The following is a 13,463-nucleotide window of genomic DNA, read 5'->3' as shown; positions in this document are numbered from 1 at the left end:
ATTTTTCATTCTGATTTGCTCCTAACAGAACCAAACATTAGAACATGTCATGGTAGAAATAGTTTTAGTTACTCAGCTCCGTGGTCCTGGAATTCTCTCCTGAACATTTTAAAATGTGATGATCTAGTTTCGTTGGTGGAGTTTAAACACTTGATCAATGTATATACACTGCTCCAAAAAATAAAGGGAACACTTAAACGACACAATGTAACTCCAAGTCAATCACACTTCTGTGAAATCAAACTGTCCACTTAGGAAGTAACACTGATTGACAATACATTACACATGCTGTTGTGCAAATGGAATAGACAAAAGGTGGAAATTAAAGGCACTTAGCAAGACACCCTCAATAAAGGAGTGATTCTGCAGGTGGTGACCACAGACCACTTCTCTTCCTATGCTTCCTGGCTGATGTTTTGGTCACTTTTGAATGCTGGCGGTGCTCTCACTCTAGTGGTAGCATGAGACGGAGTCTACAACCCACACAAGTGGCTCAGGTAGTGCCGTTCATCCAGGATGGCACATCAATGCGAGCTGTGGCAAGAAGGTTTGCTGTGTCTGTCAGCGTAGTGTCCAGAGCATGGAGGCGCTACCAGGAGACAGGCCAGTACATCAGGAGACGTGGAGGAGGCCGTAGGAGGGCAACAACCCAGCAGCAGGACCGCTACCTCCGCCTTTGAGCAGGAGGAGCACTGTCAGCGCCCTGCAAAATGACCTCCAGAAGGCCACAAATGTGCATGTGTCAGCATATGGTCTCACAAGGGGTCTGAGGATCTCATCTCGGTACCTAATGGCAGTCAGGCTACCTCTGGCGAGCACATGGAGGCCTGTGCGGCCCCACAAAGAAATGCCACCCCCCACCATGACTGACCCATCGCCAAACCGGTCATGCTGGAGGATGTTGCAGGCAGCAGAACGTTCTCCACGGCGTCTCCAGACTCTGTCACGTCTGTCACATGTGCTCATGTGCTCAGTGTGAACCTGCTTTCATCTGTGAAGAGCACAGGGCGCCAGTGGCGATTTTGCCAATCTTGGTGTTCTCTGGCAAATGCCAAACGTCCTGCACAGTGTTGGGCTGTAAGCACAACCCCCACCTGTGGACGTCGGGCCCTCATACCACCCTCATGGAGTCTGTTTCTGACCGTTTGAGCAGACACATGCACATTTGTGGCCTGCTGGAGGTCATTTTGCAGGGCGCTGACAGTGCACCTCCTTGCACAAAGGCGGAGGTAGCGGTCCTGCTGCTGGGTTGTTGCCCTCCTACGGCCTCCTCCACGTCTCCTGATGTACTGGCCTGTCTCCTGGTAGCGCCTCCATGCTCTGGACACTACGCTGACAGACACAGCAAACCTTTTTGCCACAGCTCGCATTGACTATCAATACAGGTACTGTATGTAGAACCATAGTAAAGACCAGTATGGACTATCAATACAGGTACTGTATGTAGAACCATAGTAAAGCCCAGTATGGACTATCAATACAGGTACTGTATGTAGAACCATAGTAAAGCCCAGTATGGACTATCAATACAGGTACTGTATGTAGAACCATAGTAAAGACCAGTATGGACTATCAATACAGGTACTGTATGTAGAACCATAGTAAAGCCCAGTATGGACTATCAATACAGGTACTGTATGTAGAACCATAGTAAAGACCAGTATGGACTATCAATACAGGTACTGTATGTAGAACCATAGTAAAGACCAGTATGGACTATCAATACAGGTACTGTATGTAGAACCATAGTAAAGACCAGTATGGACTATCAATACAAAGTGACCATTTAGAATGAGGTCCAGTTCAATGAGAGGAAGTCTTAATAGAACTGGGGGATGACAGACAGGAAGTGGGGGGGTGGAGATCTAATATATTGTTGTGCCAAACACTAAAGCATGATATTGTAATAAATCTACACCCTATTCCCTACGTAGAACACTACTTTAGACCTGGTCAGAAGCACCGTAGTGCACTACGTAGGGAATAGGGAACCATTTGGAACAGAGACAGTAATTCCCCTGAACATCTTCCTCTTCCTCATCTGGTTTCTTGAACAGCCCTTCACTCCTCCCCTCTTCCTCCCCTCCTCCCTTTTCATTCTATTCTATCAGCCACACCACTAGCTCACCTCCACACAATACAGTTACAAGTTAAAGACACACCTTGGAATAAATAACAAAGGAAAACTATTACTAGATGAAGTTTAGTGTTTTTTATTATTTCCCATCACCATAAATCATATTTAATCACTGAACAGTAGCAGACCTAACTTCATCTGTTCCTGACTCTGGATAGTGGATTAAAAAGACCATCAATCTCCAATGATATTAAAGTACTATTCTGAACATGACTGATATACTGAGTGGCAAGTCAAGATATCTGCTGGTTTTATTGTTTGGTCAATAGCACCACCTGCTGGACAGGTTTAATGTTGCTGGACTGAGCAGTATGGGAGGATGAAAGATGACACATTTAGGGACGGTTTCCTGGACATCTACATTGAACATACTTTTTAGTCCAGGAATAGGATTAATCTGTGTCTGGGAAACCAGTCCATATAGTTTAGTAGAAAGTAAGTGATACCAGCTTGTAGTGGGCTGACTAGTCCTGAATTGTCCTTTAGTTCCTGGACCATTTTCCATGCAGCTCCAGGTGACAGAGAACACATCAATTAGGACCAACAAGCTGATCAATGATACTGAGGAGAATTACATAGAGACAGAGAACCAACTGAGAAAACATATCAATGGTTCTGAATGACAACCAATATACATCAACACCAGACATCATGATTCATGGAAATGTACAAGATTAAAACATTGCAATTACAAAAATATGAAAACATTGAATTTTAATTCATAACATCTTCTGAAGATCAAATCAGTTAAATCATTGTAGATAAAACAGAGCAGAATGAATCATCACATCTGGGGACCATCACCACCAGCATGCCTAGTATCTATGTGGACCCTACTACAGTTTAACCAGCTCAGCTATAGACTACACCAGCATGACTAGTATCTATGTGGACCCTACTACAGTTTCACCAGCTCAGCTATAGACTACACCAGCATGACTAGTATCTATGTGGACCCTACTACAGTTTAACCAGCTCAGCTATAGACTACACCAGCATGACTAGTATCTATGTGGACCCTACTACAGTTTAACCAGCTCAGCTATAGACTACACCAGCATGACTAGTATCTATGTGGACCCTACTACAGTTTAACCAGCTCAGCTATAGACTACACCAGCATGACTAGTATCTATGTGGACTCTACTACAGTTTAACCAGCTCAGCTATAGACTACACCAGCATGACTAGTATCTATGTGGACCCTACTACAGTTTAACCAGCTCAGCTATAGACTACACCAGCATGACTAGTATCTATGTGGACCCTACTACAGTTTAACCAGCTCAGCTATAGACTACACCAGCATGACTAGTATCTATGTGGACCCTACTACAGTTTAACCAGCTCAGCTATAGACTACACCAGCATGACTAGTATCTATGTGGACCCTACTACAGATTAACCAGCTCAGCTATAGACTACACCAGCATGACTAGTATCTATGTGGACCCTACTACAGTTTAACCAGCTCAGCTATAGACTACACCAGCATGACTAGTATCTATGTGGACCCTACTACAGTTTAACCAGCTCAGCAGTATCATCATTACTAAAGAGCCTAAACACAGGATAGACGGGCTGAGTGAATGTGGTCTGGACTCTGTGGAGGAGGGTCATTGTGTCAGAGACACTGTAGAAGGACAGAGTACCTGCCTTGTGATCCAGGTACACTCCTACTCTGGAGGACTGAGGGCCTGATACTTTAGTCTTAACATTATTGTGTCTGAAACAATAACCACCACTACAGTAATTTAAACTCCAGGACTTGTTATTGAATCCAAATCCACCATCTTCCTCTCCACTATCTGTCTCTGTTCTGCTGATGTCTTTATATGAGACTGCTGTAACAACAACATTACCAGTCCACTCCACCTCACAGTAACAGCGTCCAGACAGACCCTCTCTACACAGAACCTGACAGTAGTTAGTGAATCTGTCTGGATGATCAGGATATGGTTGGATTTGGTGTGTACGTTTCACCTTTCTGTTCCCTTCAGACAGAGAGAGGTGTGTGTGTGCTGTGTTTGGGTCCAGTGTGAGCTGACAGGAATCTGGGAGAAGAGCAGAGCAGAGACCAATGAGGGGAGTCAGAACAATAAGTTAAGTCAGATACTGTATCTACCCTGTCTTTGATTAGAGCACAGCAGAGATCAAATCAGAGAAATATGAGCAGTCAGATAGATACCCAGTCTTTGATTAGATCTACTATTGCTATATATTTCTAGAGGGATTGTTAGGAGTGTCAGTAAAAAGAGACTGTTAGTTACTTCACAATAAAGAGACTCACATTGTAACAACTGTTCTCTGGTCTTGGGCTCTGGAGGCAGTACAACATCCCCTATATTCACTACAGACACACAAACACATTGACAGAGAGAGGGAATGTTATCATCAGACCATATTCCACATGTATATGACTAGTAGGGAACTTTCAATGGTCTAAAGTTGATGATCTTATTGTTTTCAACACACCTGTAGTGGAGATCTTGGTCCATTCTCCTTTAAGGAAGTCTTCTAGTTTCTCTCTCAGTTCAGACACAGTCTTACTCACATCTCCAAAGTACTGAAGAGGACGGACAACGATGCTGGGTAAGTCTGAAGATACACTGATACTGGAGAGAGACTGATAACTCTGGAGAGAGAGAGAGAGAGAGAGAGGGGAGAGAGAGAGAGAGAGAGAGACAGAGAGAGAGTGAGAGACAGATAGAGAGAGAGTTAGAGACAGATAGAGAGAGAGTGAGAGACAGATAGAGAGAGAGACGGAGAGACAGATAGAGAGGGACGGAGAGAGAGAGAGAAAGGGACAGAGAGAGAGAAAGGGACAGAGAGAGAGGGAGAGAGAGAGATAGAGGGACAGAGAGAGACAGAGAGAGAGAGAGAGGGACGGACAGAGAGAGAGAGAGGGACGGACAGAGAGAGAGAGAGGGACGGACAGAGAGAGAGAGAGGGACGGACAGAGAGAGAGAGAGGGACGGACAGAGCGAGAGACGGACAGAGCGAGAGAGGGACGGACAGAGAGAGGGACGGACAGAGAGAGGGACGGACAGAGAGAGAGAGAGGGACGGACAGAGAGAGAGAGAGGGACGGACAGAGAGAGAGAGAGGGACGGACAGAGAGAGAGAGAGGGACGGACAGAGAGAGAGAGAGGGACGGACAGAGAGAGAGAGAGGGACGGACAGAGAGAGAGAGAGGGACGGACAGAGAGAGAGAGAGAGAGACAGAGAGAGACAGATAGAGAGAGAGTGAGAGACAGATAGAGAGAGGGACGGAGAGAGAGAGAGAAAGGGACAGAGAGAGAGGGAGAGAGAGAGAGAGAGAGAGAGAGAGAGAGAGAGAGGGACAGAGAGAGAGAGAGACGGGGACAGAGAGAGAGACAGACGGGGACAGAGAGAGAGACAGAGAGAGACAGAGAGAGAGAGAGAGATAGAGGGACGGAGAGAGAGAGAGAGGGACGGACAGAGAGAGAGAGAGGGACGGACAGAGAGAGAGAGAGGGACGGACAGAGAGAGAGAGAGGGACGGACAGAGAGAGAGAGAGGGACGGACAGAGAGAGAGAGAGGGACGGACAGAGAGAGAGAGAGGGACGGACAGAGAGAGAGAGAGGGACGGACAGAGCGAGAGAGAGACACGGACAGAGCGAGAGAGAGACACGGACAGAGCGAGAGAGAGACACGGACAGAGCGAGAGAGAGACACGGACAGAGAGAGAGAGAGGGACGGACAGAGCGAGAGAGGGACGGACAGAGCGAGAGAGGGACGGACAGAGCGAGAGAGGGACGGACAGAGAGAGAGAGGGACGGACAGAGAGAGAGAGAGGGACGGACAGAGAGAGAGAGGGACGGACAGAGAGAGAGAGGGACGGACAGAGAGAGAGAGAGAGAGGGACGGACAGAGAGAGAGAGAGAGAGAGAGGGAGAGAGAGAGAGGGACGGACAGAGAGAGAGAGGGACGGACAGAGAGAGAGAGAGAGGGACAGAGAGAGAGAGGGACGGACAGAGAGAGAGAGGGGGACGGACAGAGAGAGAGAGAGGGACGGACAGAGAGAGAGAGAGGGACAGACAGAGAGAGAGAGAGGGACCGACAGAGAGAGAGGGACCGACAGAGAGAGAGGGACTGACAGAGAGAGAGGGACGGACGGACAGAGAGAGAGGGACGGACGGACAGAGAGAGAGAGAGAGGGACGGACAGAGCGAGAGAGGGACGGACAGAGCGAGGGACGGACGGACAGAGAGAGAGGGACGGACGGACAGAGAGAGAGGGACGGACGGACAGAGAGAGAGAGGGACGGACAGAGCGAGAGAGGGACGGACAGAGAGAGAGGGACGGACGGACAGAGAGAGAGGGACGGACAGAGAGCGAGAGAGAGAAAGGGACAGAGAGAGAGAGGGACGGACAGAGAGAGAGAGAGACAGAGAGAGAGAGGGACGGACAGAGAGAGAGAGAGAGAGGGACGGACAGAGAGAGAGAGAGAGAGGGACGGACAGAGAGAGAGAGAGAGAGGGACGGACAGAGAGAGAGAGAGAGAGGGACGGACAGAGAGAGAGAGAGGGACGGACAGAGAGAGAGAGAGGGACGGACAGAGCGAGAGAGGGACGGACAGAGAGAGAGAGACACGGACAGAGAGAGAGAGGGACCGACAGAGAGAGAGGGACGGACGGACAGAGAGAGAGAGAGAGGGACGGACAGAGAGAGAGAGAGGGACGGACAGAGCGAGAGAGAGGGACGGACAGAGCGAGGGACGGACGGACAGAGAGAGAGAGAGAGAGAGGGACGGACAGAGAGAGAGAGAGAGGGACGGACAGAGAGAGAGAGAGGGGGACGGACAGAGAGAGAGAGAGAGGGACGGACAGAGAGAGAGAGAGGTACGGACAGAGCGAGAGAGGGACGGACAGAGCGAGAGAGGGACGGACAGAGAGCGAGAGAGGGACGGACAGAGAGCGAGAGAGGGACGGACAGAGAGCGAGCGAGGGACGGACAGAGAGCGAGAGAGGGACGGACAGAGAGCGAGAGAGGGACGGACAGAGAGCGAGAGAGAGGGACGGACAGAGAGAGAGAGAGGGACGGACAGAGAGAGAGAGAGGGACGGACAGAGAGAGAGAGAGGGACGGACAGAGAGAGAGAGAGGGACGGACAGAGAGAGAGAGAGAGAGAGGGACGGACAGAGAGAGAGAGAGGGACGGACAGAGAGAGAGGGACGGACAGAGAGAGAGGGACGGACAGAGAGAGAGAGAGGGACGGACAGAGAGAGAGGGACGGACAGAGAGAAGGAGAGACCGACAGAGAGAGAGGGACGGACAGAGAGAGAGAGAGGGACGGACAGAGCGAGAGAGAGAGAGACGGACAGAGAGAGAGAGAGGGACGGACAGAGAGAGAGAGAGGGACGGACAGAGAGAGAGAGAGGGACGGACAGAGAGAGAGAGAGAGAGAGGGACGGACAGAGAGAAAGAGAGAGAGACGGACAGAGAGAGAGGGACGGACAGAGAGAGAGAGAGGGACGGACAGAGAGAGAGGGACGGACAGAGAGAGGGAGAGACCGACAGAGAGAGAGAGAGGGACGGACAGAGAGAGACAGAGAGACAGGAAAACATAATGATGTAGATGAATAGTTTCACATGAAGTTAATTTCATATCACATGTAACAAGACAGTTTAGTTACCTGGAGGAAATGGATGTGATCCTCTGTGTGTGAGAGCTGCTCCAGCTCAGTGCTTCTCTTCCTCAGCTCAGCTATCTCCTGCTTCAGTTGCTCCAGGAGTCCTTCAGCTTGACTCACTTGAGCCTTCTCTTGGGCTCTGATCAGCTCCTTCACCTCAGAGCTCCTTCTCTCAATGGAGCGGATCAGCTCAGTAAAGATCTGATCACTGTCCTCCACTGCTGCCTGTGCAGAGCGCTGTTAAGAGAGAGAGAGAGAGAGAGAGACAGAGAGAGAGACAGAGAGAGAGACAGAGAGAGAGACAGAGAGAGAGACAGAGAGAGAGAGAGAGAGAGAGACCTCTCTGCACCTCATTGAATCAGAACTCTGCCACCCTGCTCTCCAGGTCCACCAGGCCTTGTCCCCCCTCCTGGACAGACAGGTACAGAACACCTCTTGGTCCTGCTCTACTCTCCCCCCTCCTGGACAGACAGGTACAGAACACCTCTTGGTCCTGCTCTACTCTCCTCCCTCCTGGACAGGCAGGTACAGAACACCTCTTGGTCCTGCTCTACTCTCCTCCCTCCTGGACAGACAGGTACAGAACACCTCTTGGTCCTGCTCTACTCTCCTCCCTCCTGGTACCCCCTCCAGTAGCCTGCCCCGTAGCAGAGCTAGACCCAGCCTCTGCCCCCTGAGTCCTAGTAGGCTGGACAATAGAACGAGTCCAAACGGCCAAAGAACGTTGTCTGAGCTGGAACACTAGCGTTTGCCATAGCAAATGAATTGAAACGAACCTTCACAGAGCCTCTTCTGACTGGAATGATCCTTAGAATTACATTTCCCCTAAATGGCACCAAAAAAATGTCTCCCTTTTTATTTGACCACTAAAACCTGTTCTTAGGACGGAACTGGAAAATAACAACTTGTCTCCCCTCCTGGACCGCTTGGTGTTAAGTAGCAGACTAGGTGAAAAATCTGTAAATCGCCTTTTTTAGGCAGATTTAGGCACTTAACCCTAGTGGCTCTGGATAAGAGTGTCTGCTAAATGACTCACATGGAAACTTAAATACAAAGTTAACTAGATATAATTTGTGTCATTTATAGCCTGGCACAGATAGTAAAACTACATTAAATACAACGTTAACTAGATATCATCGCCACATAACTTATGTTGAATTTAAAAGACACCGTCAACGTTAACGTTAGCTAGCTCACAACGTCTGTTACACTGTAACTTACCGGCAGCCTCACATGAAAACGTATTGGTTAACAAAGCTTTGATTATGACCAAAGTCTATAGTAGTGAAAAGTCTCTCTCTCTATTGTAACTTACCACAAATTGCCATCATAGCCTCTCTACATGAACGTGTCCTGTCAGAGTCTTTTCCTCTCCGTTAACCGGTAGCTAGCAGTCTCGAGCCACAGCTGACGTTGACCACAATGAGCTACAAGTAGGACTGACGTCACTACCGGTGCAGCAGCCTCTGCAGCAGCAGCCTCCCCCGGGTCCTAGTGCCCGCCCGGTAACACGGTTAAGATGCGATAGAACGGTTGACGGGAAAACAACAAATGAAAGAGAAAATATATTGACTGATATATTGAAATGTTTAGCGTAGCTTTAGCTTTGGCTTTAACACATTCTGAAAATACTTGAAAACCAAAATAAAAAAGAATAGTAGCCCTCCTCAGGAACCACAAAACCCTCACAGACCAACTTCTTCTTCTATGATATAATGGTGGTCCACAAACCAACGTTAAAGGTGCATGGCGCCACCTACTGTGCTGGAGTGTGTTCAATCACGGTTTACACCATTTCTAAATCCTCCTACCTAACTCAGAACTTCTGAGAAAATAAAAAAGAGCCCTATTAACTTCTAATAGACCCTCCCCCATCCCCCAAATCCCTTCCAACCCCCCCCCCCCAACCCCGTCCAACCTCAATGACCCTACACTTCAATCTTTCCCTCTCTTCAATATCCTTACAACAATATAACAACACATGCTCCACCGTTTCATTGACCAAACCCTCCAGACAAAAACCATTCACATGCTGCCAACCAGATGTAAGGACCAGTTCAATGTACAATGTCCTAAACACAATCGAGTAAACACCACCTCTTCCTTCCTAATCTGACCTTTGATCCTTGGTCCACCGACCTTTAGAGGACATATAAATGCTGTCCCTTGTTCTCAGAGTCCCATCTCTTCTGCCACACATCTATCAAAATGTCTCTGATCTTACATTTGGCCTCACCTCTACCCAGTGGAACATTAATATCAATTATATCTTGTTTTAAAGCTCTTTTAGCTAACTGGTCTACAATTTAATTCCCTTCCACACCTGAATGTGCTGGGACCCACCAGAATCTCACTACTACACCCATTCTCTCATTTCTCCATAATAACATTGATACCTACAACTGTCCAACCAAAACCACTGCCTTGTCTACTAGTATATTCCCAACAGTCATCTAGAACAGTAGCAGTGGGATGCTCAACCTCACAGCCTTTCAACCCAATAAGCTAATGACAATTTATTACGCCGTATATCCAAAGGCATCTCACCTGCCTCCACTAGTAAGACACATACAGATGTTGATTTAAATGCACCAATACATATCCTTAAAGCTATATACTGGATTCTGTCCAGCTTCTGAAGACAAGTCTTTGCTGCTGTTCCATAAACTATACACCTGTAATCAATTGTTGTCCTGATCAGACCTCTATAAATATCCATCAACGATTGTCTGTCAGAACCCCATTCATAACCAGAGACCCACACAACCAACTACCACGAAAGTGATGGAATGAGAGAGAGAGAGACATCGTTACAACACTGTACATAGACATAATATAACGTTTCTTCTTCTTTGGAGTTTAACGGGGGTTGGCATCCAATATGTTGCATTACCGCCCCCAACTGGACAATAATATAAATCTATTTTACTTTGTGATACAAAATGGGAAAAGGGGAAATTATGATAATACTAAATAACACCATTCCAACTAACCCTACACTCATTAAAAACCCACTACCCCATTCCACTACTTTGACCCTATCTGCTCCTGCACCATGACAACTAACCCTACACTCATTAAAAACCCACTACCCCATTCCACTACTTTGACCCTATCTGCTCCTGCACCATGCCAACTAACCCTACAGTCATTAAAAACCCACTACCCCATTCCACTACTTTGACCCTATCTGCTCCTGCACCATGCCAACTAACCCTACACTCATTAAAAACCCACTACCCCATTCCAGTACGTTGACCCTATCTGCTCCTGCACCATGACAACTAACCCTACACTCATTAAAAACCCATTACCCCATTCCACTACTTTGACCCTATCTGCTCCTGCACCATGCCAACTAACCCTACACTCATTAAAAACCCACTACCCCATTCCACTACTTTGACCCTATCTGCTCCTGCACCATGCCAACGACCTGGGAGGACGGGACACCACCACTCAACACACCGTGTAACTCTTCTGAAGTCAAATCTCGTATGATTAAATACTTCTCTGGTTCTGAACTCTTCACCACACCTTCTACCTCACTTAACTCTCCCTCATTCATTTCCATTTCACCTCCAGAACTCAGTCTGGCGCACGACTCACTCTGTTGGAATTGAATTATAACATTTGAAATGTCTCTTCTTTTTAAAATAAATGTTGTGTAATGTTTACTGTTCATTCATTGTTTATTATCTACTTCACTTGCTTTGGCATAGTAAAGATATGTTTCCCAAGCCAATAAATACATTTGAATTGAATTGAGAGAGAGCTCCATGTTAATGTATAGGGGACATGAGTCGGTCATGGTTACTCATGGTTATGTGATGAGGTAGCCCCGCCTGCTACTTCTAAATCAGTGTCGGTCCAATAGGGAATGTCCTCTTGGTGTAACGGTCAAGATGTTGGTTTCTCCCACGGTAGACCTGGGTTCATATCCCGTCGTTTACATTAAACAGTCTATTCTCTGAAAGGGGTCCAGACAGCCTGTTCTCAACAGTGGGGTCAGTGGGATTGGATAAGGACCTCTCTCCCTCTCCCTGATTGGAGGAGAGAAGTGAAATGGTGTGTCTCCTCTGGTCAACAATACTCACCTTGAGAGACTCCACAGCCTGTTGGAGCTCCTTCAGCTCCTTCTCTCTCTTCTGGAATCTCTGCTGGACCTTCTGCTGACTCATCCCCAGCTGCCTCTGTGGAGAATCACTCTTCAATGAGCTATCAAGCTTTATTAGTCCAGTAGATCAATAGTATAGTAATGTGACATAGGACCCATAGAGAGGAAGGTCTACAATCCTGAGGAAGTCCCTTTACAATATGATATTATGTTGCTATGTGAATGATTATAGTTTTATGGTGGGCCTACATGTATCAAGGGGTTGAGACTGAACTTTGGACTCATAAAAGGCCATTCAGAATGATAATAGTGTTTGACTTTAGAAAATGGTGATACATTTGGAGAATCTGGGTTAACATATCTATATAGTCAAGGTTTGTGTTCATATTTGTGGATCGAATTCATTTGAATTCTCTCATATTCAAACAGATTTAGTTCCTACTGTATCTTAAATTCTTAGTTTATCAGACAGTCACCAACAAGTTGTTCTGGTCTTACCTGTTTCTCAGTCCTCTCTGCTGCAGCTGACACTGTATCATGGCCTTTATGTTCATCCATTGTACACAGCATACAGATACACTGCTGATCGGTACGACAGTAAACCTCCAGCAGTTTGTCATGATGAGAGCAGATCTTCTCCTGTAGTTGTGCGGTGGCTTTGACCAGCTTGTGCTTCTTCAATGCAGGAAATTCATAGTGAGATTGGAGGTGAGTCTCACAGTAAGAGGCCAGACACGCCAGACAGGACATGAGGGCTTTCTGCTTTCTGGCTCCAGGGCAGACATCACACACCACATCTCCAGGTCCAGCATAGCACAGAGCAGGAGGGGGAGCAGCCTGGAGTCCTGTCTTCCTCAGTTTCTCCACCAGCTCAGCCAACATGTTATTTTTCCTCAGATTAGGCCTTGGAGTGAAGGTCTCTCTGCACTGAGGACAGCTGTAGACCCCTTTCAGAACATCCTGATCCCAGCAGCCCTCAATACAGCTCCTACAGTAACTGTGTCCACAGGGAATAGTCACCGGTTCCTTCAGTAGATCCAGACAGACAGAACAACAGAACTGGTCCTGGTCCAGCAGAACTCCCTGTTGAGCCATTTGGACGGTTGTTCACTCTCACACAGACAGACGACACAGAGACTCCGATCAGTTTCGTTTCCACAGAAGAGAGTTTGTGGAAGGGGAGGGACTTCCTGGTTCTGCCAGAGGGGTGGAGTTAGAAGGAGGGAGGGGTTAGAGGAATGGAGGAAGAGAGAGAGGAACTGCATGCAACAGCAAGAGGGAGACAAATAGTTTTGTTCCAAGGTTAGAGCTCTTAACATGGAACAAATGACATAATGAATCTTAAAATGTGAGTTGTTAGAATATCTGAACGGTAACAGTTTCTATGAAGTATGTATGTATCATTATGTTAATTACCTTTATAATGCCTTATAATACACCTATGTGTTGTAATTAATCAATAAGGCCTGAGGAGGTGTGGTATATGGTTAATATACAGCACCACGGATAAGGACTGAGGAGGTGTGGTATATGGTTAATATACAGTACCACGGA

General features: G+C 47.3%; 1 protein-coding gene across 3 annotated transcripts in view; it reads right to left on the bottom strand.

The window, feature by feature from the left end:
* LOC139577454 (tripartite motif-containing protein 16-like) overlaps positions 1 to 13,245 on the bottom strand; it is a 154,835-nt gene extending 141,590 nt beyond the window's left edge. The window contains exons 1-6 of one of the 3 annotated variants that reach the window (XM_071404459.1): positions 12,408 to 13,090; positions 11,890 to 11,985; positions 7,796 to 8,029; positions 4,613 to 4,772; positions 4,428 to 4,487; positions 2,198 to 4,191 (exon numbers count right to left, since the gene is read on the bottom strand). In XM_071404459.1, the coding sequence (XP_071260560.1) occupies positions 3,656 to 4,191; positions 4,428 to 4,487; positions 4,613 to 4,772; positions 7,796 to 8,029; positions 11,890 to 11,985; positions 12,408 to 13,004 (1,683 nt within the window). In that variant the 5' untranslated portion in view covers positions 13,005 to 13,090 and the 3' untranslated portion in view covers positions 2,198 to 3,655. Of the gene's footprint in view, positions 1 to 2,197; positions 4,192 to 4,427; positions 4,488 to 4,612; positions 6,253 to 7,795; positions 8,030 to 11,889; positions 11,986 to 12,407 lie in introns of those variants that run through there. The other 2 variants (XR_011675297.1, XM_071404460.1) reach the window with 2 other exon arrangements.
* Positions 13,246 to 13,463: the final 218 nt, after the last annotated feature.

This window comes from Salvelinus alpinus, chromosome 6, assembly GCF_045679555.1.
Source record: "Salvelinus alpinus chromosome 6, SLU_Salpinus.1, whole genome shotgun sequence".
Taxonomy (NCBI): domain Eukaryota; kingdom Metazoa; phylum Chordata; class Actinopteri; order Salmoniformes; family Salmonidae; genus Salvelinus; species Salvelinus alpinus.
The sequence above is the reverse complement of the archived record's forward strand: the minus strand, read 5'-3'. Positions and strand labels throughout refer to the sequence as shown.